Source organism: Phaenicophaeus curvirostris, chromosome 13 (genome assembly GCF_032191515.1).
Source record: "Phaenicophaeus curvirostris isolate KB17595 chromosome 13, BPBGC_Pcur_1.0, whole genome shotgun sequence".
NCBI lineage: Eukaryota > Metazoa > Chordata > Aves > Cuculiformes > Cuculidae > Phaenicophaeus > Phaenicophaeus curvirostris.
This window is the reverse complement of record NC_091404.1, coordinates 6,973,289-7,001,220: the sequence shown is the minus strand read 5'-3', so window position 1 is coordinate 7,001,220 and position 27,932 is coordinate 6,973,289. Positions and strand designations below refer to the sequence as shown.

Here is a 27,932-nt window from a genome sequence, read left to right as displayed (position 1 = left end):
CTTGTGATCTTTCAGCAGGATACATTTTCCTTTTATAGTTAATAATTTAATTATGACTTCACAAAGTTGAGTGACTTCAAGTTTTCACAGACTTAAGAGATTTCAGTATCTCCTTGGGAAAATTCAAGTTGGAATTCTTTGCACCAAAACGAAACTGAAGCAGGGCTGCCTTTAATGATGCCTTTCAGTTTAGATTTAACTTCTTCAAATAATCTGTTTATTAGAGCACCTTTAGTATGTAACAGACTTTCACTTTTTGGAATGGCATCTGCAAGAATTTCACTTTCCTCGTTCAGACTTCACTGTGGTAAACTTGGCGTGTTTTAGAAGTTCTGGTAGGATGCTCATATGGACTGTTTTCCTTTCTCATTCACCCCGACCCGGGTGTTTTGAATGAGTCATCAAGTCTGTGCACGAAGAATACATGGCTGGCTGTGATCCTGCATTTCCAGAAGGCATTTACTGAGATGATGGATAATGGGGAGTGACCAATGCCAGTTGTTTTCCATACCAGAACAAGAGAACATCAAATAAAATTGGAAAGTGGTAAATTCAAAGTTTATGAATGTGCTTCTTGGCAGTATGGAGTTTGCTGGGGGAGTTCTTACATGAAATGCTGTCACTGCTGGATTTTGAGTTCAAAAAGTAATTGGAAAAGTACTGATAAGGGGTTGTAAGGTACAGGGACATACTCACTAGATGAAAAAAATCCCTGAGTTGTTTCTGGATGCTGGGAAGGTATTCAGGGAAAACCTTGCTAATAAGAACAAAGCAAATGTTTTTTTTCCGTGGGCAGCTCCTGTTGGCCCCTGCCAGAGAGGACATGCTGAGCTGGGTTGGCCCTGCTGGTTGAGAATAAATGGTCTCTGTTGTGTCCTGTACATCTCTTAAAATTACCTTTACTGGGATAGATGCAAGGGTGGGTTTTTTGGTGGTTTTTTTTTTTTTTGGTCATTTGTGGGAGTTTGAGCTTGATGCTGGAGGTCCTTTACAGTCTTACTGATGTATTCTTTCAAGGTGTTCATCTGTAGCTACTGTTTTCCATCATACCAGTATATGGTTGCACTCATGAGGGGGCAGAGTTTCTTCTTCATTCAAGAAAAACTCTGCCTTGCCTAGAAACTCACCAGTTTACTTGAAATGCAAAACTTAGGAGTTTAATGCTTCAGCATCTAACAAGAACTTGATATTTCTTTCCCGTTCTATGAGGTGATTCTGACCAAACAGTGCCATGTTTTTTTTTCATCTTCTGTGGTTTGTACTGAGATGAACAGTTCTTACAAGAAATTCAAACTGGTGTAAACTGCAGTTGGCTGCTTTTGTCAAGTGGCTTGTTTGACTTGTTTGATGTAAATAATGTCTTTCATAATTGTTTGCCTGTCCTTTTTCATAGTTCTGTTAATAATTTTTTTCTTCAAAATATGTGTGATTGTAAGAATTTTATTGGTAATTTTTGTAAAATTTGATAGGACAGTAGATTTGCTTTCCGTAAAGAGAGCTAAAATACATTAATTCTGTGAACAAGTGGTCAGCTTGCTTTTTTTCTCAGCACTTCAAAATTTTATGGAATGGTTAATTTTGGTATTGTAAATAGGCTGTACTAATGAGCCATGATACAAAATTTGCATGTCAGTGTACAGATCCTCACTTCAGTAGATTTGTTGCTTCTCAACATTGAAAAATGTAAGCTAGAAAAAGTCAAATAACTTGTTGAGAGACAGGCTGAACTTGAAACTGTGCAGTGCAGGTTTTAAAGTTTTCATCTTTGCTTTGCACTGGGACTGAATCACAAGGATGGCCTCCAAAAGCACTTGTGTGGCTGGATCTCTACGTTTTTTTAACTTCTTTTCATTTTCTCTCCTGTCTTCCTTTCCTTGTCTCACCCCCAGGCCCTACACACTAGAGCAGGTGCTGCCCTGATGACCAAGGCACTGAAGCGCACTGTGGTATTTTCCAAGTTAAAATTGCTGACAGGAATAAGAGCAAATCTTGTATATATGAATGTATGTGTATACAAAGTATTTGTAATCTAGTGTGCAGGGCATTTTGATGCATTGCCAACTGAGCATATAGTTTTACAGACAGCCTGGATGGTATAATAACTCCTTGCCACCATAGAAGGGACTTTTACTTTTCCCTCCCCTGCTCATGGCTACAGAGTCTTGTGTTTCCCAGGCATTGGCTCTGGATACCTGCTGTTCCACGAGTTTAACTTGATAAGTCAGGGAAAAAAAATTCTTGAGGTATCTTTTGCCCATTTTACTGGGGAATTGAATTGGGTGATACTGAATGGCAGTGCCTGCAAAGATAAATGGCTGGGACAGGGATATTACCCTGCCTGTGAATAATGGTTTGCTAAAGAGAGTGTATATATGGAGCAGAAGAAGAGGAAACACTCTTGTCATGTGTCCATGTGGTTTTGGAGAAGAGAGGAGTGGGGTGACAAAGGTTGCTCTCATTCTGCAGCAGTGATGTTTTTGAAGCTTCATCTAATACTGTGTTTGGGATGGAACATGCTTTAGCATTTACAGACTGTCTTGAGATTCACTTGTCTTATCTTGAACCTCCCCTCTTTTTGCCACTATCTCTTTCCATTCTGGTTCTCTGCTTTTATGTAATTGTGTGAAATGTGAAGAAAGAGAAGATAATAAGTTCAGGGCTTATGCTTTCCCTCAGCTCTCTGAATTCTGGAAGCTGCAGTGGCCCCTAGCATTCAGAATAAGCACTTGCAGGAAAAAAAAAAATAGTCCAGCCTCTATCTACATGCTCAATTGAAATGCAGTCTCTGAAGCACAACTACCAGACATCGAGCAATGTGTGCTTAGCATGCCAAAATCAAATCTTTCCCTTAAATACCTAATCACTCCAGCAACCTGTAGAGTCAGCAGACTTTGAAAGTTTTTCTCCTTGCTGTTCCATCTTTAAAACACCTGAACATCGTGCTTTCCTAATTCAACTGTGTAAAAGTTAGCCTGGGGCAATTGGCATAGAAAACTTCAGCTTGCATAGTTAAATATTGCATTTGAAGTACCCAGTGAGTTTTTCCCCGTAAAATATTGGAAAATGAGATAAATAACGAAGTTTATGAATAGTTGGCAATATTATAAGTAAGCTGAAAAGCAATCATTTAACAGTCATGATGAAATGCTATGGTTTTTTCTGATTTTTCTCTTAGTAATATGGGTGGTATTATCTTCCTTGAAGTTCTTAGTCTTGTCAAATGCTTTAAATGTTAAAACTGTTGTAAGCCTGGTTTTATCAGCTCTGTAAGACAGGGAGTTGTGAAACAGCTGGTTATAAGAACTTGTTGTAATAGCTTATCTTTATGGAAAATGTCATGGAACTTCATAAATCAGAGATACAAAGGCAGTGTATATAATGTCCTTAAACGTACACATACTGTGCTTTAAATTTAACATCAAATCTGGTTTTGGTTTGGCTAAAGAGAAATATCCTAGTGTTGCGAAGCCTGGGCTCTGCAGTACATGGTGTTACAGGTCAAACTTAGATCTAGTATAGATTTAGAAAATATAAACTTATTACTTGCAAGGTGTTAATGAAAACCATTCCAGCTTGCTCATCCTATTCAAAAACTGTTTTTTTGCCAAATGCTTTTGTATTTTTTTATCTTACTATGATGCTTTTAAGATTTTTTTGCAGGTACTTTGTAGTAAGATAATTGGAGGAGTCAAAAATATAAAATCTTTAAACAGGAAAAAGCTTGATTGGAAACAGAGGGCAGCATAATCTGAGTCTTCTGTGTTTCTAACTTTTTTATCCTTTCGTGTGTTGAAAAAGTATTCACTGTATTTATTCATTTATTTTATTCTAGAAGTTGTCCACTGCAAAGGAAGAAAGAAAAGTAAGCGTGTACCTCTTTTGACCAGTTTTTAAACATCTTTCTAATCCAGTGGTGTTCCAGAAGATGATAAAGAAATGATAGCAGCTCCAGAAATACCAACTGATTTTACTCTCCTTCAGTAAGTGTTTTAAGAGTTTGTAATTTTTTTTGAAATGTGCTGACTCTTTTCAGTGTTAATACCTGTGGTTGGTTTTCCCTTGGAAACAAGGAAACTAAATGGGAGGATAGAGTTCTAGATTTTTTCCTGTTGAGATGTTGATAAAGCATTCTGGATTACTGAGCATTAATTAAAAGAGTATTTTAGAAAGGCTTAATTATTTTAAATAAACTTTTAAAGTTTGCTAGTAGGAAGCCATTGTGACGGACAGTTTTTTTTGTGGTGTACTTCTCATGATTTTGTCTTCAAAACTGAAATGTTTGAATAAGGAACTCTTATTAGTAATACCAAAAGAAGTTTCCTTCGTTAAAGCATGTTTATGTAGAGAGAGGAAGCAGTTGAGGTATTTGTCCTTAATAACTGGGGCAGGACACCTAGTATTTAAAATGCCTAATGCCAAATGCCTTAGTTAAAGCCAGAATCATAGCTTCCCTCAGGCGTCATCAGCTACTTGGTGTTTTTGACATAATTTTATTATCTCGCTAGTCTTTGCACAGTTGTTAAGAAACAGATTTGTATCAGTGAGGGTTGGTTATATGGGTTTACTTCCTTTAATGAGATGTAAAGAAAAACTGGAACATGGTTTAGTAGGAAATACTGTTTTTACAGCTGTTTCTAATGCTTTTTTACTCAGTTCATTGCTTGGAGATACATTTAGAGTTTGTGTTCTATTATTTTCTGTGAAAATAAGAAAACTTAAGTTTTGAAGAAGAAATAGTTTGCACCTTTTTCTTTCTTTCTCTTTGCCCCTGCCCCAGGTTGGGACTTTTATCAGTCCATATCACAGTACATAGCCAACAAAACCAGAAATTGCAAAATGCATGTTAGAGGGCAGCGAGCTCTTGTCAGACACTTGCAACAGTTGAGGGACCTTAAGTTTCTGGATTACTGTAAAACGTTATTAAAAAATGCGTAGGAATGGGTTTTCCCATGCGCTTGGCTATCTTTGCGATTGCCTTGTTAATTGAATTAGGTGGTGTTTATCAGGAATTTGTGATAGCAGCTGGAATTCATCATACTGCATTGCATGTATGTGTTAAAACAAGATCTGGTAGCATCATTTAAGTTGTATTCTACAGGAAATGTATAAATAGAGAACACTTAGCTTACATATTCTCTAGTAATTCTGGTGATTTCACATGCCATCCACCCTCAGTCAATATTGGCAGTAAGGGATTTTTATATTGATGCAGTATATTTTAATGATGTAAAAAAATTAAACAAATGAGAAAATTCATTTGTTGCTTAGCATCTTTTTATCTTCTGAGCCTAAACAGAACTACAGTCCATCTTCTAGATGAGGGAATGTGGTAGTTTCCTTTTTTGCTGTTGGGTTTGTCCTCTTTTTTATTTTGTTTTATTTAAGTGTTTGTGGCAGATATTTATAGTGCTCTCTGCTTTTTGAGGTGGTGTAATATTTGTCACGTGCCAAAAGCAAGGTTCCCAGCCTGTTGTTTTTTTCTACCCACTTTCACATCTTTTTACCTTCTTCACAGGAAAATTGTTGGGAGAAGGCAAGGTAGGGTTTGAGTGTGAGGCTGTGCTCTAATCTCTTCCTTGACAGTAGACTTAGTGAAACTTTTTGTTTCGTCTGTTAGAGTTGACTTACTGGGCTGAGAGCATAATGTGACTTTGTATAGTGCATTTAAGAATGTTTCTGATGAAATTTGTAAATGAATTATCATTTTATCCTTGCAGGGAGTCTGAAACACACTTCTCTTCCGATACAGACTTCGAGGATATTGAAGGAAAAAACCAAAAACAAGGCAAAGGAAAAGTATGTTCAGTTTATAGGGATACTGAAACACTTCTACGGTTACCAACTGAAGAGTTCAGCACTCGCTTTGGAGCTGAATGAGCTAGGAAGATTTTCTGAAAATGCGAGTGTTCTGTGAAGGGTTCATATTTGTATTTGCATTGAAATGCGTAATCTTGAGTATTTGCATGATACTTCCTTAGTGCTACGAAGGCGTGATGGGAGGTGTGGGAGAATAAGATTAGCTTTGATTTGATTAGTTCCTCTGCACGTGTTCCATCTTACACTTGGTGCTCATACAGCCTCTTTTGGCTGGTGTTATTAGACTTGTAATTTGAAAAGTGAACAGAAACCATTAAGGCAGTTAAAAGGGGTATTTCTATAGGTCGCAGAGAGTAGGTTACAGTCCCTGAGTAGGGGGGCGGTCTGACTCAATGAGCAGTCCTTCTCTTGCGGGACAGTTGCCCTCCCACCTGGGTGACTCCTGTGGTCCTGGCCTGTCACAGCCGCAAATGGCTCCTCCGTTGCTCTGACGCAGGCAGGCTGCTGCGTGCCTGTTGGCCTGGGCTGTGGCTGCCTCACCGGGTACCCCACGTACCTCTGCTGCTACAGAGCACATGGTTATTATGGGGTGGTGATAAATAGTTTTATACCACAGCCATTTAATTTCTGGTTGTTTTTTTTTCTTTCTGTGAGTCATACTTAATTTGAGGAATTGCATACAAAGACTCCTGTCTGCTCTTCTTCACCCCCACTATATGCCCAAAGTAAAAACCAAAAGGTTCATGAATTGCAGGAGAGACTTTATAATGTAATGTGTTAAGGGAATTGCCATAGCTATTTAAATAAGATGTGTACAGTCTGTTTTGCAATTTAAACATGAGAAAAATATTTGTGTTGTACATGGTCATGCTGTTTTCATTTGCCAGAAGATTTTAAATGAGGGAAGGAGGGAATGGAACCCGTACAATTCCTGTTAGTCCTTGAATCCATCAGGATCAGCTATTATATTCAATATTTGGATTTTAAGTCTGGTTCCTGAAAATAAAAAGCCATGTGTCTAGTTGTCATGGTAGGATTAACAATTTTTTTTTTTTTCAAAATTGCTACTGAATACCTGATTAAAACTTCCTGTGTGTGTGATTGCAGACCTGTAAAAAAGGAAAAAAAGGACCAACAGAAAAGGGGAAAAGTGGGAACGGAGGAGGGAAACCTGGTGGTCCGAATCGGATGAATGGACATCACCAACAGAATGGTGTGGAAAACATGATGCTGTTTGAGGTGGTTAAAATGGGCAAGAGTGCTATGCAGGTAAGACTTTGGATATCTGTGACTTGGATGAGTAAACAATTTAAATACAGCAATATTTTCCTGTACGTGTGATTTAATTAAATGAAGCCTAAAGTTAATTTTCTTCCTCCGATTTGTAGTTTTTGGTTCCAGATGACGTTTAAAAGCGGTTTTGCACTGTTAAGGTTTGAATTTTAACAAACTAATGTTTCATTTCTAAATGTCAGGTGTGAGTAATCACATATATTATGAAGAAATTTAAGCTATGATTCAAAGTCAGTTTTCAGTGTCCTGAATTAAGAAAGGTTATTTTAGATTACGTGACTTTAAGGCCTTTTTGTGTGTCTGTAATTAAATACAAATGTGGTTTATGTCTGTAGTTGTCATAGAACTTCAGAATCTATTGGTTTTAGGTGTTCTCAGAACTTAGATTTTCTGACAGGAAATAACTGCTTCTCTTCTCTCACCCAAAGTAAAATCACTAGTTGTAACCTTAAGACTGCTTTTCAGATGTCACCCAAGTTGACTTGGCTGATGTATATTGCAACACTTAAATGGGCTGGAATTTAGGTCAAGAAATTCTAACTTGTTAGAAGTCTCTGCGTTTACCAATACAAGTCAGTCTAGTAAGAAATGCAGCACTTTTTTTTTTTTTAAATTTATTTTATTTTGTTTATTTTTCCCCTAAAATGAAGCAGTTAAATCAGTGAAGCGTTTGCTTGGCTGTGAACCTTTGAGTGACGAGTGGGTTAATGTGTCAGCCTGTCAGCCATGAAGCTTTCCTGCTGACTCACTCATGTGACTCCTCAGCAGCCTCCCAGAAAGGCTTTCTTTGGGATTGGCAATCTAGAGTTTACAGTTTCTGTGCTACCCGTGCAGGAAGCTGGGTCTGTGTGCAGTCCTCGGGCTCTTGCATTAGAGCTGGAAACCTTGAAGCCTGAATTCCTTGGCAGAAATTCAGTTCAGATTTTTAAAAAAGAACAGAGTACTTTGATGTGTTTGCAAAGAGAAATTGTAATACTTCCGTCGTTTGTTTTGTTCTGCCATATTTTGAAGTGAGTGGAAACACTGGACTTCGAATAAGTGGTATTGTGTGTGCTGCGTTTTCAGCCAGTTATCAGCAATTGTATCTTTGTGGCATTTTAACTGTTTAAGATAATATATAGTCAAAATTTTCTACTTTACAAGAGTAAGAGGGACTTTTGCCAGGCCTGATTACTCTATTCAGTTGGAGGACTGATACCTGAGTAATAGAGTGAATCTTAGTCAATGTTTTTGTCAAAATAAAGGAAAACAGATTTCTCAAATTACTTCTAAAGTCAAGTCCACTTCAGCACTCAGTGCAAAAGATTTTTTTCTGTGGCCCTCAGCACTTGCTTACCTGAAAAGATTTTTTTTTTTAATAATAATTTTTATTTTATTGTATTTTGTTTTACAATCCCTTCCGTACCTTCTTCTGAGCTAGTGTTCTCTGGCAAAACCAGACAGTTCATCAACTGAGTTTCAAGAAACTACTGTTTTGCTGGAGGTTCTTTATAAATACATTCTGAAAACAAGCCTGTCTTACTGTTTGTCCTGTCCCTAGTATTATTATATTCTTGCATGATGTTCTTCTTTATAAGGTGAATTTGAGATGGTTCCTAGATTATTCCCCGCCCTTCCACCCCCCCCCCCGAATAGTCAGGTCAGTTCTAGTTTGTAGGTTCTGCACCTCCTTGGAAGACTGTGAGTTTTACTTGGAGTTTTGTATTTTTTTGTCTTGCTGACCCAAGTTGTCTGTCATACCGTAAATGATCTTGAAATTGGGGAAGAAGGATTTAGCTGTAACTTTGTTCAGAAATTGTTCTGCATGCAACATATTAAAAACCTCAAAACTGAGAGTTTGATACTGAAGCGAGTCTCTTGTGCCTGTGTTAATAAATTAATTGTATGGCATATGCTTTTATGACTTGTGAAGAACACAGTTTGTACCATATATGTGGATAATTTAAACATTAATTGCATGTAAATTCTGTTTTCTCAAAACCATTATCACAGGGTTCCTATTAATTTGCTTCCCTTTAAGGCATTTTTAGTTAGTTTAGTTAATGCAGAGTAATTAATGTCTGTGCAGTATAGGGCAAGGCTGTAAATTCTGTCACAGCTGATGTGCTTGGAGCACAGCTTATCAATGGAGCAACATTTTTGTTGAAGAGTATAGGGAGTTGTAGCTCTTGGAACTGAGTACTTAATAATATATGTAGAGAAAGGGCACTAGTTTAAAGGGAAGAAAAAAAAAAAAAAAGAAGGGTAAACCCTTTTCTGTGAAATAACCACACTCTTCCTTTGCATTCTTCCTCAAAAGTTACAGTAGAACCCTTTACGTAATTCCTGTGCTTTGTGCTTATATTTAAGTGTCAGTTTTGTACTTGCATATGTTTATAGAATAAAATGAGTTCTTCAAAAATCATTCTGTGGCAGTAAAGCACCATTCAAACTTTTTGATGTGTATTAATAAAAAATCCACAGAGTTCAAGTTATTTTATGGAGGGAACAAGAATCACTTACTGGAAAGCAGTTAAATAGTGCTGTCTTCCGTTTATGAAAACTAAAAAATGACTTTTGTATTTGTTTCTTTTCAGTCTGTAGTGGATGACTGGATAGAGTCATACAAACATGACAGAGATATAGCACTGCTTGATCTCATTAACTTCTTTATTCAGTGTTCTGGCTGCAAAGGTAAGATACTGAAATGTTTAGTCATCTAAGTAATAGCACATTGTGATGTGATGTCATTCTTTGCTTTTATACCATGTGTTCTGTAGGACTGTTCCATCCCTGCAGCTACTTTACATTATTAGATTCTTGTAGTTAAGCTGAAGGTGGGAGCAGGAAGTTTGGATATATTATACTGTAATCACACCAGAGTGTGCAGTACTGGTGTTGTTTCACAAAACCCTCCCCCCACCTCTCTCCCCCCATAGCCTGGCTTGCTCAATCCTGGAATTCTACTTTGGATTTATGTACTTAATCATTTGAATCTTTTAAGATTGTTTCATATCCTTTGTAGAGATGCTTGATTTAAAAGATATTATGGACATCTTCGTGGTAGCTGGTCCACTGTAAGATTGTATTTCCATAATTTTTCTTAGTTTCTGGTTTTCTTTCCTCATTTCCATGTCTTGCATTCTTTTTCTTCTTGCCTCCTTTTGAAGAGAAGGCAACTTACCCTGCAGTGTTGCTGCAGTAGAACAGGATGTAATTTGTTCTGCTCAAGCGTTTCTCTGTCCTGATAAACTTATAATGTGCATAAATCTCCAGAAAGCTAACAGCATTCCTTAGAGGTTATCCATGCTCTCAAGAGCAGTGACCTTTTGATTATTGTTACCAGATAAATCTAGAGTCTTTGAATGCTCTTTTGAGGTAATCGTTGTCGTGAATTTTGCAGTAAACTTTAGGAGATCTATTTGGTTTTTGTCACCATTCACACTCTAACAGTTTTAGGCTAAGTTAAATAGACATTGAGTGAAATGGCTGTATTTATTACAGTACAGAAGGTAATAAGTAGCAGTAGAATTGTTCAAAACTGTCTTACACCAAGTAGAGTTCTGAAAGGTCACTTCTGATTAGTGTAGTCTCTCAGCTGATGAAGAGGTCTGGCACGAGTATCTCTGACTTCTGAATACGAGCGAATGAGTAAATTCTAGAGGTGCATGTGTACACAGACAAACATGCTTGTAAAAAAGAATAATAATAAAACCAGTGTATTTAAGAAAGAGAAAGTATTCGTGCCAGGTGCCTGTTATAGACTGACACTATACTAAAAAATGTGTAACTTCTTAAAAAGTGCATATATAATATGCGGGTTATCTAAAAACTGATCATTTTTAAATGGTAGCAGGAGGTATGTCACTTATCTACCTCTTTTGTATTAAAAGTGCTAATAATCTAATATCTGAATTGTAGGAGTTGTTACAGCAGAGATGTTCCGACATATGCAGAATTCTGAAATAATCCGAAAAATGACTGAAGAATTTGATGAGGTAATTTAATGAAGTGCTGATAATGTATTGATAGTAATTTTTCATTTTACCTGTCTTACTCCTTTTGTATTACATTGCTACGTGTTTCTTTCCGGGGTAGTGTCAGCTGCAAGAATGACAGGACTTGTATGAATGAAAATATTGCACTTCCTTCTTTCACTGAACTTGTGAGACTAGGGAGAAAAACTCTGCCTGTGTATTATTTTATTAATGGTTTAAGAAGTCAATATCGACTTTCAGTTTTTGAATGGAGGGAACTCCTACTACTGCAGGGCTATGTGGGATGCCTCCCTGTTCCTGCTGTCTGTGTAAGGCTTTTAAGTCTTTAACTTCTGAAATGGTTGCTGAATTTATTCCTATGCATTCATTAATTACAAATTGTTGGGATTTGAATTTGATAATTCTGCAGTTGAAGACTTACAGCTTTGTCTTTCGTAGGGATTATGACTATTTTTTTCCTTTAAATTGTCACTTCTTTGCTTTTCCGCTGAGTATTGGGGTAAAAGAGATGCATTTTTGAGTGATTTTTTTTTGGGGGGGGTTTATTTTTGCGTGGTATCCTTTTCACTCTGTGTTCCACAAACCGTAAAGGTAGCTTTAAAACCTTCTACTTAAATTTATCTAATACAGAAATAATCCCCATCCCAATTAAAATTCAGAAGAAATTGTTAACTTTACCAGAGTTTACCAAAACATTGTTAACTTTTCCACTAGAGGAAAAAATCTAGTATGTTTTTGTGTAAAAGTATTATAGCATTCCTTAGAACTATCTCAGTGCATGAATATATTTGATTACTGTAAGGCAATATTGTATGAAATCTATAAGGTAGGACAGAAAGAAGAACTAAGTAGTTATTTCACTATATCTGGTTTTATGCATTTTTGATGATGGGTATCTCTGCATGTAACAAGTCTGAGCTGCAAAGTAGATGACTATTTGTGCAATCAAGAGGTTTGGGCTTTAAAGTTACACCCGTCTTTTTTTAGTCTTTGTTTAATAAAATAACTGTAGAGATATTTGAAAGAGTCTCCTGTTACCCTTTTTCTTTTTTTAATAGGATAGCGGAGATTATCCACTAACTATGGCTGGTCCTCAGTGGAAGAAGTTCAAATCCAGTTTTTGTGAGTTCATTGGAGTACTCGTCCGACAATGTCAATATAGCATCATATATGACGAATATATGATGGATACTGTCATTTCACTGCTTACGGGGCTGTCAGACTCGCAAGTCAGAGCATTTCGGCACACTAGCACTCTGGCAGGTCAGTGAATTATATTTATCTGTGTATTGCTTCCGTGTCGTGTTTTGTGTTGCACAGGGAAGATTTGTTCTACTTGTTGATATTCAGTGTTCAATGTGTTTCATTGTGTGATACAGACTATTATTTTGAAGCATTCTCTGCCAGCTGTCTGGTACTTTTTTTTTTTTTGTGTTAGCTTTGAGTCTAGTAGAAAAAGTTAAACAGAAGGAAACTTCTCAGTTGATCCTACAAGTTTGTCTTTCATCGTAATAAGGCTGTAGGTTTTTTTTTTTAAACCTCAAATGCAGCTGAAGTTGCTTATGCTGTGCATTAAGTCAAGCAGGAGTCATATTTTAGATTGGCTGCAATTTTTACTACAAATTTCAATTGTGTTGTATATTGAGGCCATGGCATAATGTAATTGAAAGTAGCATTTCCAGTAATTACATTAGAAATAATTTTAAATAATGCTTCATCAGGGGTACAGCCACAGTTATGAAAGTTCTGAAGAAACGCAAGTACGCTATTGCCCACTTTCGGGATCATGGGGTGGGCATATTTGTCTGCACTCCGTTGAAAAGAGTTGATTCAGAAGTAGGAGCACAAAAAAACCCTGCCCAAGTGTGTTTTATATTTTGGCTTCTGGTTGGCCAGTGACCTTCCTCTGCTTTGTCAAGTAAAGGCATATTTAAAGAAAATGCCCCTCATTAATTAAGTTGAGAGGGAAAAGAGTGGTTCAATACGGTGGCATTGTTCAGGATGTTTCCTTTTGAAGGAAGAAACCTTGCGTATTTGAGGTTGAATGATTCGGTAATACCAGTCTGCTAACCAATTCTAATAATGGAATCCTTTTAGTATTTCCTGGGTTATATTTGTAAATACTGCATTTCATCTTCATTTTTGAGGGGAAGCACAGCCTATATCTCAATTCAACAATAATGGTTATTGTATTAAAAAATTGACAGAGAGAAAAGAACAAATGGTGAGTGCTTTATGTATTGTGTTGATAAGTACTGATGCAGTGCTTGCTAAAACACTGATAGAGTCCTTAAGTTTGCATCTCAAGAAACTTACAGTGAATATATTTTCATAAATACAGAAAAGGTCAACACGAGAACACATCGATTATTATAATTTTTCATAGATCGGGTACTCTTTTAAAAAATTCCTCTCACTTCTTTGTAGCCATGAAGCTGATGACTGCTTTAGTGAACGTGGCATTAAATCTAAGTATTAACATGGACAACACACAACGGCAGTATGAAGCAGAACGAAATAAAATAATTGGGAAACGAGCTAATGATCGGCTGGAACTCTTACTGCAGAAAAGAAAGGAGGTTTGTGCAACTGTCTATAGCTGGTGTGTGTAGGAGGAGTGTTGATAAATGTTCTGTAATTCTTTTTTTCTGTAAAGGTAGTTCTTAGTCTGCTTCATTCTTTAAGTGCTAATATTTAATGTTTGAAGAAAATTAAGTACATTGAAAGGTACTTTATACTGTCTTGCTTTCTGTAAAAAGAGAGAAGTGTAGACTCTTTAAAAAAAAATTCAGGTAGTGCTGTCTCAGTAAAGTTAGCAAAGGAGACTTCAATCAGTAATAGATAATTCCTTGTATTTCCTGACTAGTTTCCTAAACTAAGCTCCAATAATTAAGAAAAATTACCATGCATTGACTGGTTTTTGCTTCTAGAGAAGGACCCAATGATCTTGGGGCAAATACTTTTATGATGTCAGTACTGATTTCCACAGAAAGTGTTTAAAGGCTTTAGATAAGGTTTTTTCTTCTACAGAAAACACTACCAAAATTGAAATGCGCAATTACTTGTATTTTCCTTATTGCTGTGTAAAAGGGACTTGCTGATTCACTGCTGACAGCAGTGTCTTGTTGAAAGCCCAAATTCATTCACATTTAAGGGTGTGTTTTCTTTTTTTGAGGGGAACCAGTATTTTGTTTTGTGTTTTGTTTGTTTGGTTTAGACATTAGAAATAACCTTCTCGTGAACAAAGGAAACATTTCCCCTTAGTTCTTCAGCTTTTGTGTAACAGCCTGTTAATGCTTCTACTTTCTTGATGATTCGGATAAATTTGTCCCCTGCATCTCACAAAAATCTTGCTGTTCGAGTTTCCCTCTTCCTACTTCAGAGGCCACTGTGAGCAAGTGCTAGGTTTAGGCCCAGAACGTGTTTAATATTTTGCTTTATTAGTCCTTTTCTTCTGCTGCTTAGTCCTTTTCTTCTAATTGTACGTTTTCCATTCTTACACAAATTCCTAAATCTTACGATGCTATGGAAACTCTTTGTTCTCGATGGTTTTCTAAACTCCTGTGGGAGAGGTCTTTTTAGCTTCTGTATCCATACCCCCGCGCTGTACACCATGCCCTTGCAGTCTGGTAATATCTCTTGATGGTTTCCTTAGGGGAAAGGACAAGTCCTTGACTATTAAGTCAGTTGTCTCAATTTGTCCTACCTTTACAGTTTGAAGTGCAAAAAGAATAAATACTTGTCTGCTGACAGTATTTAGTTATTTTCAAATCTTTTAACTGACTTCCTTGCACTTTCAAAACAAATACAGTGTTTAAAAACACTGCAAATATCACTGTACAGCTCGTTTTCATGCCTTGCTCTTGTGTTGTTACTCTGAGACTGGATTTGTTTCCTCTGTTATTTTTCAGCTCGATATTATTAAATTAACATTTCCTATAATACCTTACTTTGGTTTGTTTCATAATTAAGTAATAGATGAGGAGGAAAGAGGTATTCAAAGCAGTTTATGCTGCTCATGTAGACATAAAGTTCTTCATCTATATCTTGCCTGTTGAGTTTACAGATCCTTTAGTTGATGGAAAAAACTTGTAATGGAATTCACACAGTTTAGGTATTGTTCTAATAATGTGTCCATAAGAATATCATAAGTGTATTAAACATTGGACTTAAAAAGTTACTGGAAAATTAAATCAAGTTCTCTTTTAAATAATTTAAGAAGGAGCTTGCAGAAGCCTAAGATGTCTTTATTACAGTTGAACAGTTTTCCAATGGTCAGAATTACTAAAATTTATATGCAATTGTATGCTGAAGTTCCATAAATAATAGCATGTTGAAGTGTGAAACAGATTTGTGAATGTTTCAGGAAAGGATGTAGCAGCCACACGTGCAAAAGTTAACCTAATGTAGTTTGTCTAGTGTCAGTGCCATCTTGACTGTAGAAATGCCGCTCACTGTTTATGTACTCTTCATTCTTCCAGCTTCAGGAAAATCAGGATGAAATAGAAAACATGATGAATGCAATATTTAAAGGTGTTTTTGTGCATAGATACCGGTAAGTTTCTCTTAGTAAGTAATTTGTAGTGTCATTGATGTGTTTTGGAGGCTGATGACAAGCTATTTCTAATTATTCATCTGTTTGATCCTATTGCCCTCTCTCTCCACAGGGATGCAATTGCTGAAATAAGAGCTATCTGTATTGAAGAGATTGGAATATGGATGAAGATGTACAGTGATGCTTTTCTCAATGACAGCTACTTAAAGTATGTAGGGTGGACTATGCATGATAAGGTAGGCTGCACTGGAGAAGAATAGCATAGCTTTATGTTTTCAGTTGTTGATTTGTCAGGCTGGGTTCTGATCTCTTAACCATCAGTCGCTGCTTTCCTTATCACTTGAAAACACTGACATTTCAACGTATGTATAAAATAGACTGCATTCTTCTGAACGGTTTTAAACAGTATACGTAGGTCCTGAAGGAACTGTTATTTGTAATAAAATGGCTTTTTCTGTATATTTATTGCTGATACAGACTACTACCTCATATGACTTAACTATTTAAAATTAATGCATTTCACATGGAATAATCCAGCCATACAGCCTACCTGTCCTTCTGTTTTACCAAGTTAATAAACCTTTTAGCATTCTCGACTAGCTGTAAAGAGCATGGGAAAAGTCCCGTTTTGCGCTCCGAAGTGCTTCAAGCTTCTACCAGCTGGCAGCTAGAGATTATTCTCTGCTTAGAGTAGTCAACAGATATAGCTTACTCCTTGATTCATTGATGAGTATTATCGCATTGTCTCCGTTCTTGTGCTGAAGACTTCAAGCTACTGAATATGAAATGAAACAGATGAGGAGTGCTCACTCATGATATGGTGTTCTTGGGTTTGGTATCAAAAATCAATAACCTCTGGCAGTGGGGTGGTAAGCAGCTGCTAGTTGTCCTAGGATTTTGCAAAGTATTTCTGTATCTGTACCTTTAAAAGCATTCCCTGCTAATGTAAATCTGGTACTTCAGGAGCGATGTTTCTCTCTATCTACTTGGTAATTCTGATCTAGCAAGATAGGGTCGCTAATAATACAGATGCTGTCAGTTTTAATTTAAGTGAAAGGCAACACTTTGAATCCTACTTAGAAGTATCTTGAGCATTAGAGTACATCTTTAAGTCAAAATACACTTCATTCTTTACAGAGATAACTGCAGTAAGACATTGGTGGGGTTGGGATGGTTTTTTTCTTCACTGGCTTATTACAAACAAGGACCTGTTCTTATGTCATTAACATGATTAGTCATAGTATATCTTGACAAGATTTTGTCTTTGAATTTAGACTGCAGTGTATGATTTGAAGATCACGTCTCTTCCTATACTTGACTTTTAATCCAGTTCTTAATTTTATTTTAGCAAGGAGAAGTAAGACTGAAATGCCTAACTGCTTTGCAAGGGCTTTACTATAATAAAGAGCTTAATTCCAAATTGGAACTCTTCACCAGTCGGTTCAAGGTTAGTGTAACTTCGTATTTTTAGGTACATATGAATATGTTTAAAGTTGTATTATGCTTCTTTCCTCTTTGAAAATACTTTCTTTTGTGTTCTTAGGATAGAATTGTGTCTATGACCCTTGACAAAGAATATGATGTTGCAGTCCAAGCAATAAAATTACTCACTCTTGTTTTACAGTAAGTACTTGTGTACCTCCTTATCTGACCTACAGTAGATACTGAAACTTATAAGTATTTCTCATGATTGTGGGCGGGGAGAGCAGCTTGACAGAATTCACATAATCCAAAATCCAGAGAAATGCCTATGCATCTTACACTTGAAAAAAATGTTATTTCAAAAGCAGTCTGGCTAGGTAGTTACATATTTACCACAGTTAAATATGTGTAAAGGCTAGAAACTCCCTGAATTCTGGATATCGTGGAATATTTGAACTGAAGAAATATAGGAAATATTGAACATTACACAGTAGTTGAACTTCTGAGCATAACTTTATACCAAACATTCTTGCTTCAGCACTGATTTTTTTTGTTTAGGAGGACTTCGGAAATAACCTATCTTGTTTTGGGTTTTTGGGTGATAATTTAAGGAAAATGTTTACGTTCTCCTTCATTTCCATCTCCTTTGTTAGAGTTCATGCTCTTCTTGACTCAGCTTTTTTCTTTCCTTCTTCCCATCCCCACCTCTAGGAGTAGCGAAGAAGTTCTGACTGCAGAAGACTGTGAAAATGTCTACCATCTGGTTTATTCAGCTCATCGGCCAGTGGCAGTTGCGGCAGGGGAGTTTCTGTATAAAAAGTAAGATGGAGAAATTATTGTTAACTTCTTGTTCCTGTAGATCTTATTGTGCATTAATACTGTGATTCTCATTACTTTTAATTAAGAAAAGGAAAAACTGAATAATGAAGTAGCCTTAAGAAATAACTTGCATAAAAATTAACACTACTACACTTTGTGAACTGTTGCAGTTTTTCTGAATGGAAAATAGAGACTAATTTCCAAGGCTGTGCTTTAAAACCTACAGGGAGTATAAGACAAACGTTCTTATGTCATATTTTTTCCTATCCTTCCTGTGCTCTGTGAATCATGTTAAAATGCACATATAGTTGGGTACCTAGAAGTTGTGCTTGTGTCATAACAAGTGTTTTCCCATTTGTACTTTCTCTGTCCCCCCAAATTTGGCTCATAGGACTGTTTCGTGTGTTATTTTTATGTTTTTAAAGAAGGGAAGAAAAAAAAGGGAGATTTGACACATCTGTCAGCTGTGTAGGGAAACAAAAGTTTACATCTATACTTTTCAAACCTTCCAATATTTCTTTGCTGCTTTAAAGTCTCGTGTGGGGAGAGTCAAAAATGTAGTTTGCTAAAGAGGAGCATGAGACCTGAAGCACCTGCAGTTATCGGTCATTTCTGTAATAATATGTTCTACTACAAACAGTCAGTGAAATAAGAACTCGGCATATATAAATTGTTCAAATAGTGCTTGTCCCAAATTACTTCCTTTCAAAGTAGAATGTGGAGCCAAGCAACATGGTATTAAGTATGTGTTTGTAAAAAAAAGGTCTTGATATGACCGTGGCAAAGGCTGTGAAGAAGAAACTTATCCTGAAGTAATTATTTTTCTTTAGGCTTTTCAGCCGCAGAGATCCTGAAGATGATGGAATACTCAAAAGGAGGGGAAGACAAAGTCCGAATGCTAATCTTGTAAAAACATTAGTGTTTTTCTTCTTGGAAAGTGAAGTAAGTTGTGTTTCAGGGATATGCATGGGTTTGTGTTGTGTGGTTTGTTTGTATAGTCATTGCTTTGTTTTTCCCCACTCACTGGTTAATAACAGTGAATCTGTCCTGGTTTTCCTGTTACTTGAGCAATTTGGGGATTGAAAGCCTATTTTATGTGGTTGTGTTTATTTAAAGGATCTGTGTAGTACATGGTGTTGAAACAGACTGTGATCTCTACTCTGACAAATAGGCTGAAGAATGATGGAAGAATAATTTATAGATGGAAAGAAATTTTGATTTAGGAGATCTGTAAGGGGGGCAATGGGAGGGAAAAAAACCCCAAACAAAGAACCCCCCCACAATCCATTCCACCCTCCAACCACCAAGTTCTGACAGATATTGTGGCACTACCCTTCATAGCAGGTGGTCTGGATTCATCTTCTGAAGTTACTTAGGGAAGTGAGGCTTCTGTTGAACTAAAGAGCCTGTGCAAAATTTTCTGTGTTTTTTTGGCACAGGCAAGAGCCAAGAGAGGAAAATAGCCTGTATTATAGCAAATTCTGTAATGAACTGTATCGCTGATAAAGACTTATTCTGTTTTTATTTTAGTTGCATGAACATGCTGCTTATCTTGTGGACAGTATGTGGGACTGTGCAACAGACCTCTTGAAGGACTGGGAATGTATGAACAGTCTTCTGTTGGAGGAGCCTCTCAATGGAGAAGAACGTAAGACATTTTCTTAGTTCTTTCTTCATATTGCTACGCGGTTTCTTAGTCTTGATTTATAAGGAAAATAGAATGTTTACCTTTATGAATCTCCAGATACTTTCTATTTTTACATGACTATAATACATCAGTAATACTAATTGCAAAATGTGAGGAAGAGTTCCAGGAGATCACTTCTGGTATGGAAGTGAGACAGAACAGTGGTGGAAAGAAAAGAGGGAGAAAAGAGAGGTAATAAACGTGCAGTGTCCAGTTGCTCTATTTTTCCATAGGTTCAGACTGCACTTCTGGCATTAGAGAAACTAAGTTGCTTTTGAAACTGTTTGATTTATTGAGTATTATAATGACCCTATAGAAAACCAGTGTCATCTCTTTAATGTCAGTAAGACCAAACCAATACCGTGGCATAATTTTGTAAATGGACCTAGGAGATGGACCTCTGAAAAATGAAGAGGAACTAAGTTTATAATAAGCCTTGGTATTTGTTTCATCCTGTCCTGTGACTCATCAAGTGATATTTCCTCCATTTTAAATATTTTATTGTGTTGTTTTGTAAGGTGCTTATCTTCTGTCCCGTGTGCTACCCTCACCCCTGGACAGGAGCTATTGGCCTAATTGCCTTCTTTTTTTCTTTAAAAAACAAACACATTTTGATCCTTAGACACTAATACTTGTGGAAAATGAAAAATCAAACTGTGTGTTAACATCTGTTTCTTAAATTTCAGCTTTAACAGATAGACAGGAAAGCGCACTGATTGAAATAATGCTTTGTACAATTCGGCAAGCAGCTGAATGTCATCCTCCTGTGGGAAGAGGAACTGGGAAAAGGGTAGGAAGCAAAAAGCTACTTGTCTATCTAGAGATATGGGAATGGCTTATGTGTGGACAGTGTGGGAAGAAGGAAAAAACTGTAGGCTGTCGCTGCTGAAGGGACTGAATTCATAAATTCAGCTTTAGTCTCTACAGCCTCTAGTATCTGACTACCCTTGCTAGTTCACTTTTCCTGGACTTTGCATGTGCTTAATGCTGTTTGAACAACTGTATTTGTTTTTACTATTAAAATAAGAAATTGATTCTGAAAGAATTATAGGTTGGGAAGGAGAACAAAAAACAGTGTTTGGGAAAGTTAAAACCGTTTTCAATTTGAAAGAGCAGAATTGGGGAAGGGAGTATACCTCATAGTCTCTTTGGAAGGAGGACAGTGCACCAATTAACTTTGATTATATAGAGTTTAGGCAGCCCTCTCGTATTGAGGCATTAAGCAGGCAAGGAAACAGTTTTCAAGTCTGGTGCAGCTTTTGGTAAGAAACCCATTTAGGTACAGGTTTAAAAGTTGTATGAAGATCAGATTGATGTATGAATTGAGTAAATATCTTTAAAAATGTAAGTAAGCTGAAAGGTTTGCTGTTCTTTCATTGTCAAGAAAAACAATTGGATCATGATGTTTTGTTGCAGGGAAGGCAAACCTTTTGTTCTAGATTGGCAACTTCTGTTTCCAAGATAATCTCAATGGTATTAGGTTTAACTTTGAATTGCATTTTTTGAGTGCTGAATATTTTTTAATAAGCCATTTTGGGTTTTTTTACTTTGGTATTTTACAGTGATGTTAGAAGGTCTGTGTACCTAATTGCCATTTTATTAAAGATAATGAAACTTTGCACCAGAAGTTTTAGTTGTAAAATCCTCACAATACCGATGTTTTAGGTGCTCACAGCAAAGGAGAAGAAAACCCAGTTGGATGACAGGACAAAAATTACTGAGCTTTTTGCAGTGGCACTTCCTCAGTTGCTGGCAAAGGTAGTTTTAATTGTGCTGAATTCAAACTAATGAACTGTTGTTGTAATGTTAACAAGTATAATTTCTGTAATTGACTGTTTGGCTTGTAATAGACTGTGTGTCTTCATTTTCTTCTTATTACTCTTTATTAATATGTGATTGTTCTGTAATGAATTGTGTTGTCCAAGACTTTTTCATTAAAACTTTTTCCTTGTCTATTTTACAGTATTCTGTAGATGCAGAAAAAGTCACCAACTTACTGCAGTTGCCACAGTACTTTGATTTGGAAATCTATACAACAGGGCGATTAGAAAAGGTAAAGTAACAATCAAAAGCACTTGACAGAAAACGAGAAAACAGATTTTGCACTCAGTCACTGGAATTTCAGTCACCATTGTAGGTGCAGGTCTTTATGTGAGATTTAACTTATTGTAACCCTAGTTGAGAATGAAACTTGGACTTCAGAGCTGTGACTGGCTGCTGTGCTTAGACATACAAAAGTTTGTTTTCTAAGGCCTGTTTATTGTTTTTTAACAGAGTCTTGTTAGATAAAAGTTAGATAAACTTGATGTGACAGCATTTATTGTTGGGTTATGGTCACGTTTGGAGGTGTGCTGCCTGAGAACATAAAGGCTGTAGAAATAGCATGGTAATTTTTGTGTTCACTAAAACTAATAAACCACCATGCTCATTGCATGAGTTGCAATATGAGATGACAAATTGCGTAGTTACTGCTCTCATTTTACCTGCTATGGTGATGAAGTTGGTGTGAGCTGCTCTAATCTCTCTTTTTCTCTGTCTCAGATGCGCTATTTTGCTGTATTGTGAAGCAAGTAGCTGGAAATCACTAGGGTCAAAAAAGTAATAAAAAATTCAGTTCACAGCGTAGCCTAGCAGTGATAGATCAGCAGAGAGCAACTCAAGTTGGGAGGAGTCATATAAGGACAACTGAAGTTGGTTTCATTGCCAGCGTTTAACTGTTATGAAACTAAATCTTCAGTTGGACCAAGTTGCCCAGGGAAGTTGTGGCTGCCCCGTCCCTGGAGGTGTTCAAGGCCAGGTTGGATGGGCCTTGGGCAGCCTGATCCAGTGGGAGGTGTCCCTGCCCATGGCAGGGGGATTGGAACTGGATGATCTTTAAGTTCCCTTCCAAGACAAACTATTCAGTGATTCTGTGATTAATTATACAGCTTTTAAGACTGTGTGTAAATGTTTGTGTAAGTCAGAGATAAATGCTTCTGTGTGTTCAGCAGTTGTCATTGAAAATTCAATTGTTAGATAAAACCGTACTGACAATTGGAATTTTTTAATGACTTTTTAAAATGCATTGGCTCTTTAGCTTTCGATAAGCTCCTACTTAGTTTTTGCTGAATACTTTCCAGGAGTGTTTTGTGTTCTGTGTCATAGTTACAATAGTAATAAGTTGAATTTCCTTCTTATAATTTGTCAAGGTTTCTTAAAAGTATATAATGTACGTGTGTGTGTATTTATAAATACACTTTTTTTTTCCATACCTCATCTTTCTTGTAGCATTTGGATGCCTTACTGCGACAAATCCGGGATATTGTGGAGAAACACACAGACATAGATGTTTTGGAAGCCTGTTCAAAAACATACCACGCTCTCTGTAATGAGGAATTCACCATCTTTAACAGGGTTGATATTGCAAGAAGTCAGTTAATAGATGAATTGGCAGACAAGTTTAATCGACTTCTTGAAGACTTCCTGCAAGAGGTATTTTAGTGTGCAAGATCAACCTTTCCTGCCCCTGTAAATATTTCCACTGTGTTTTTCTGACTTCCTATGGAAGTCAATGACTTAGGAATAGGAACTTACCACTGACTTCCAAAACTGTTAAGTCAAGCCCAGTAACAGAACGGTATTACTACTGTGATTGTGTGAACTCAGACTGGTGTTTTATATTAAGGATGGTGGGTTTAATTTTCATTTTGTTTTGACAAGTGTCTTTTGGGAGTTAAGTATCAGATAAATTATGAAATTACATAGACTTTTCACCTTTAGGTTTTGAAGCTCCTGTTTTTGAGATATGGCATTATAATTCTACTAGGATTCTGTTCAGATGTACTTGTGTTGCTAGCCTGCATATTGCTGTTGATAAATATCGGAATCTCTGGAAAACACTCCCCCTCCTTCCTGAATGCAAGCAGAAGCAGTTAATAGCTTAAAAATCACTTTGTTCTCACACTGTGCTAATCTGAAGAGTGAGGGTTTTCTGATACAGTATTTAACTTCGCTATGTGGTATCTTTTGATATTCAGACAAAACTTGTTTCTCTTCCTCCTCATCTGTGATAAAGAGCATGGGAAGTGTCTTTTTAACAACTTCATTCTCTACATTTCCAGATAGAGACACTTTTTATCAAGTTTTGCTACTGTTAGTCTTGCTTACTGGCCACTGTAGAAAACCTAGATAGATCTGGGCTGTGTAATGCACCTAGTAATCTGTTTATTTCCCTCTTTGTGAGTAAAAGAACAAGAGGTAAAGCAAAGAAATGAAATGTCAAGTGGTTAGCTTTAAGGAAAATGGCAAATAATGCTTGTAATAGTGTTGAAATCCCCAGTGCTTTGATAAGATTGTGCAACTACAGAGCACTAAAAAGCATTGGAGAGTATCTCTCATACACCAAGAAGTTTCTGTGACCTTAAGTAGTTTATCCTCTGTACTTACATACTTTTTGGACCCTTCCCTTTTTTACTCCTTTCTCCAAATGTAACTTTATTAGAACTTGTGGGAAAATTGAACAAAACCTTTCCCTTACCTTTCTCAAGACTCTTTCATGATTAAAGTATGACTGGGGTACTGACCTGTCGCCCATCTAGTCCAGTATCTATTGTCTGACAGTGGCCTCTGCTGGATTCTTCAGAGAAAATTGAAGCACCTACATAATATGTTGTATTCCACCAGCCTAGACTTTTCTCTTTTTTTTCCCTCCTCTTCTCCGTCTTTTCCCTGCGGCTTGTCCTTGCACTGTGGGCTGTTTCTAAACATGAACGGCCACCTTCTATCTCACACTCTTTAACTCTTCTAAAAACAAATGTGTCATAGTCCTTTTCTTTTTTTTTTTTGATGGTGGTTTGTTTTTTAGTCTTCTTAAATTCCCTGATTTGCTTAACATACATTGCTTGGGGTCTAAGTGAGATCATTATGTGATTACTGAATAGGGCGAAGAACCTGATGAAGATGATGCTTATCAAGTCTTGTCAACACTGAAGAGAATCACTGCGTTTCACAAGTAAGCAGGCTTCTGCAAACATCTGTCAAGGCTTCGAGGTGGAGTCTTGTCTGTGCTTTTTTTTTTTTTTTAATTTGGTATTTCAGCTTTTTAAGCTAATTTGGAGGTTTTGGTGTAGTGTGAATGAGAAGTGTGCAGAACATGATGCATTTTGAATATATGAAGAAGTATATGCAAAACTGAAATCTTGTGGGGTTTTCTGCTTTGGTGTTTTTATGTGGATTTGTTGGCTTTTTTTGTGGGGGGAATTTTTGTTTGGTGATGGGTGTTGGGTTTTTTGGTTGTTTTTCTGGGGAGTGGTTTGGGGTTTGGTTTCTTTTTTTTTTTTTTTGACCAGTTAAAGCTTTAGTAGTTGTTAACATGAAGTTGCAGAAATAATGTTAGTTAAATTACAACTTGGCTTTATTTCTAATGCTTCCAGTGCTCATGACCTATCACGATGGGACTTGTTTGGCTGCAACTACAAGTTATTGAAAACTGGTATTGAAAATGGAGACATGCCAGAACAGGTCTGTAGTTAAAATATGTTTTTTAGGTACAACAATAAATAGCTTTTGTTGCTGTCTTTTGTTGCCCTTTGTCATCTGATGCGTTTCTTTCCTTTTGGTTTCAGATCGTTATTCATGCACTGCAGTGCACTCATTATGTAATCCTCTGGCAGCTAGCAAAAATTACTGAAAGCAGTTCCACAAAGGTATGCCTTGTTCCAGTTGCATGAGTAAATAAACATTTGTACAGTCCTGCAGTGTCATTAAGTGAGATCTGTGATGGAATTAATTAATACTAAGAAGTTTGGGGTTTTTTTTATACTGATACCTGCCTGTATCTGCATTTCTAATAAGTTCTTCAGAATCCAGCTTTAGGAGGAGGAAGGCTTGACTTTCAAACCTGCTGTTTCTCTAAATTATTACATTTTTATTATTTCAATGTCAATATTATGTTTAATTTGACAGATTTTTAAAGTAATTGTAGTAAATAAATGCAATGCCTATTAGTGTGGTACAGTATCAATACTAAGGAGGGGTAGAATACCACTTATAAAACATAGTATAATAAGTCTTCTCTTAAGTAGTGGGTTTGAATCGTTTGCAAACTGTGAAATATAAGTGACAAGTCAGTGAGATGTAAGCATTTGCACACCACTGTGGTATTCTTGTTGCTCAATATGTTGCAATCACTTTGCTGTTCATCAGTCTTTTAAATGTGTTGTTAAAGACATGAAAGTAAGTTAAATTTCAGACTTCCTCAGGGAATCAGGAGGCCTGTTCTTGTTCTATGTATAGTAATCCTGAAGGGCAGAGCGCTGGCAAATGTCATCTTTCTAATTTCACTTCTTTAAAAATCTTGGAGGAAGGATTAAGGTTTCTTGTATGGACAGTGTTGCTTAAAGAAGGTGATTGTGATCCACTGTGCTAACTGCTTAGTGAAACTCTTGTAAAAGTCAGATAGTTTACAGGAGAGTTTTTAAGTGCTGAAATGTTTTGTTGGTTTTTTTACATTACAAAAAAAAAACCAACAAACCAAACAACCCACCCGCCCAAATTAAAATCAGATATACTCTTTCTGGAACCCTTCCACAGTCCTGTATGTAGGGAGTATTTTGTGCTCTGTTTCTGGAAATTTATTCTGGAATTGCACCGTATTATTGAAGCTAGTGATAACAAATACTTCATTTGTGTCAGAGTTGAAATACCTAAATTATTCAGGTTTTTTTTAACACTTTGATTCCCATACTTATAAGTAATGTAAGAAAAAGAAGTTAGAGGCATCTGTCATAATTTACTAGGGAATAAACAAAGAGAACTCATTACATTACATTAATAATATATGATCAATAGTTCATAATTTATATTTAATAAATAATCCATTACAATAAACTTAATTTAATGTGAGGATGTATAATTTTTTTTCTTTATTCATCATGTTAACACTTCAATAGTCAAAGGAATAATTGCGGCTTTACTGATTTTCAGTAATTACAATCTGAAGGTCTGTAAATGGGAACTCCTACAACACTGGGTGGCTGGCTAGTTTACCATGTAGGTTTTAATGGCTTTTAACGTTTCCAAAACCAAAATTGTGAGATATAGAGTGGATACATAGATTGGTGAAAACCACTCATATGAGTGAAAGGATATGGTATCTTTGTTAGCTTAGTCTTCCAAAGGTAAACAACAGTCAGTTATTTCTACTAGTGAATAAAGCTTTATCATGAGCCTGATATCAGAAGCTGAGCTAAATACTGAAAAGTTAGATTAGAAGTTAAGATTAGCTTAGCTATTTTGCAGAAAATATAATTGTGGTAGTACTTTGAACAGGAATGAAAAGAACTTATTTGAAATGTGGTCCTTATATTGAGACTATTTTCTGTTCCTGTATAATAAAACTTGGTAAATCGGAGCTTTCATAGGTTTAACTACTGAGCTACAACTATTTTATAGTACTTAACTGCTTAACTACTGCCAAGTATACCAGGTGTGTATTGAAATTCCTTTGCTTTCTGCTCAGTGGCCATGGAACATAACAGCAAAGAGGTTGAAATGTGAAACCAGAAGTGACAGAAATGTGCTGTGTCTAAAGATTTTATTTTTTAATTTCTTTCCTCTGACAGAATTAACTGCTCACTACGTGCTGTTTGTGAACAGGTTGACTCTGTATGGGTGTTAGCTTCCTAATGCAGGCTGCTGAAATAGACTACATAAACTGTTCTGGTTTTATTAAGATTTAAATGAATAATTCTGTATGAAGGGAAGAAAATATTTCCATGTGTAACTTTCTGAACATCAATATAATAATCTCAGTGGTAAATGTTGAGAGAAAAGGTTTTATGTAGTGAAGGTGTTGTAAAATCACGTTATAGTTAAACTCATTGTCAAGAAGCAGCTGTTGCTTTTGTGATTCTTCTTCAGATTAAATGACAGATGGTACCAATGTGTTGCCTACTTTCTTGAAGGAAAACTTATTTTGGTTTAGATTGCACGGATAGTTGTTAAACTTATCGCAGTGGTATTTCTTTGTCTGGACTGATGCTGGTCTTCTGTAATATGACTTCCCCAGTTGTGCATGGGCTGGTATCTTCACATGATTGAGTAATGCTAACTGTGCAGATGGTATTTGTACTAATGTAATCCTTCATTTGTTCAATAATCTACTGTTTTGGAAGTTACTGCAACACTTAAAACTACAATTTTTTTTGTTCAATGGAAGAAGTGAAGAAAATGACAACTCTCACCTGAATTTGTTACTTTATACTCATGCAGTGAATTTAAAAAAAAGAGGCAGTAACATGAAGCCATGTTTGTTCTAGTTATAAATGTTTATCCAAAATCGGTCCTCTAGATTGAAAATGCAGATATTTTAAAGAGAAAACAT

At 36.4% G+C, this 27,932-nt stretch overlaps 1 protein-coding gene across 4 annotated transcripts in view; it reads left to right on the top strand.

The window, feature by feature from the left end:
• The window catches only part of STAG2 (STAG2 cohesin complex component), a 76,609-nt gene that overhangs the window by 32,735 nt on the left and 15,942 nt on the right, over positions 1-27,932 (top strand). For all 4 annotated transcript variants that reach the window (XM_069868000.1, XM_069867997.1, XM_069867998.1 and 1 more), the window contains exons 2-22: positions 3,833-3,980; positions 5,718-5,796; positions 6,925-7,086; positions 9,687-9,783; positions 11,011-11,087; positions 12,146-12,350; positions 13,515-13,666; positions 15,569-15,642; positions 15,755-15,878; positions 16,991-17,089; positions 17,186-17,265; positions 17,776-17,883; positions 18,714-18,825; positions 19,414-19,531; positions 20,257-20,360; positions 21,236-21,328; positions 21,534-21,623; positions 22,838-23,041; positions 24,490-24,560; positions 24,982-25,069; positions 25,174-25,254. In XM_069868000.1, coding sequence (XP_069724101.1) covers positions 3,937-3,980; positions 5,718-5,796; positions 6,925-7,086; positions 9,687-9,783; positions 11,011-11,087; positions 12,146-12,350; positions 13,515-13,666; positions 15,569-15,642; positions 15,755-15,878; positions 16,991-17,089; positions 17,186-17,265; positions 17,776-17,883; positions 18,714-18,825; positions 19,414-19,531; positions 20,257-20,360; positions 21,236-21,328; positions 21,534-21,623; positions 22,838-23,041; positions 24,490-24,560; positions 24,982-25,069; positions 25,174-25,254 — 2,262 coding nt within the window. In that variant the 5' untranslated portion in view covers positions 3,833-3,936. The remainder of the gene's footprint in view (positions 1-3,832; positions 3,981-5,717; positions 5,797-6,924; positions 7,087-9,686; positions 9,784-11,010; positions 11,088-12,145; positions 12,351-13,514; positions 13,667-15,568; positions 15,643-15,754; positions 15,879-16,990; positions 17,090-17,185; positions 17,266-17,775; positions 17,884-18,713; positions 18,826-19,413; positions 19,532-20,256; positions 20,361-21,235; positions 21,329-21,533; positions 21,624-22,837; positions 23,042-24,489; positions 24,561-24,981; positions 25,070-25,173; positions 25,255-27,932) is intronic.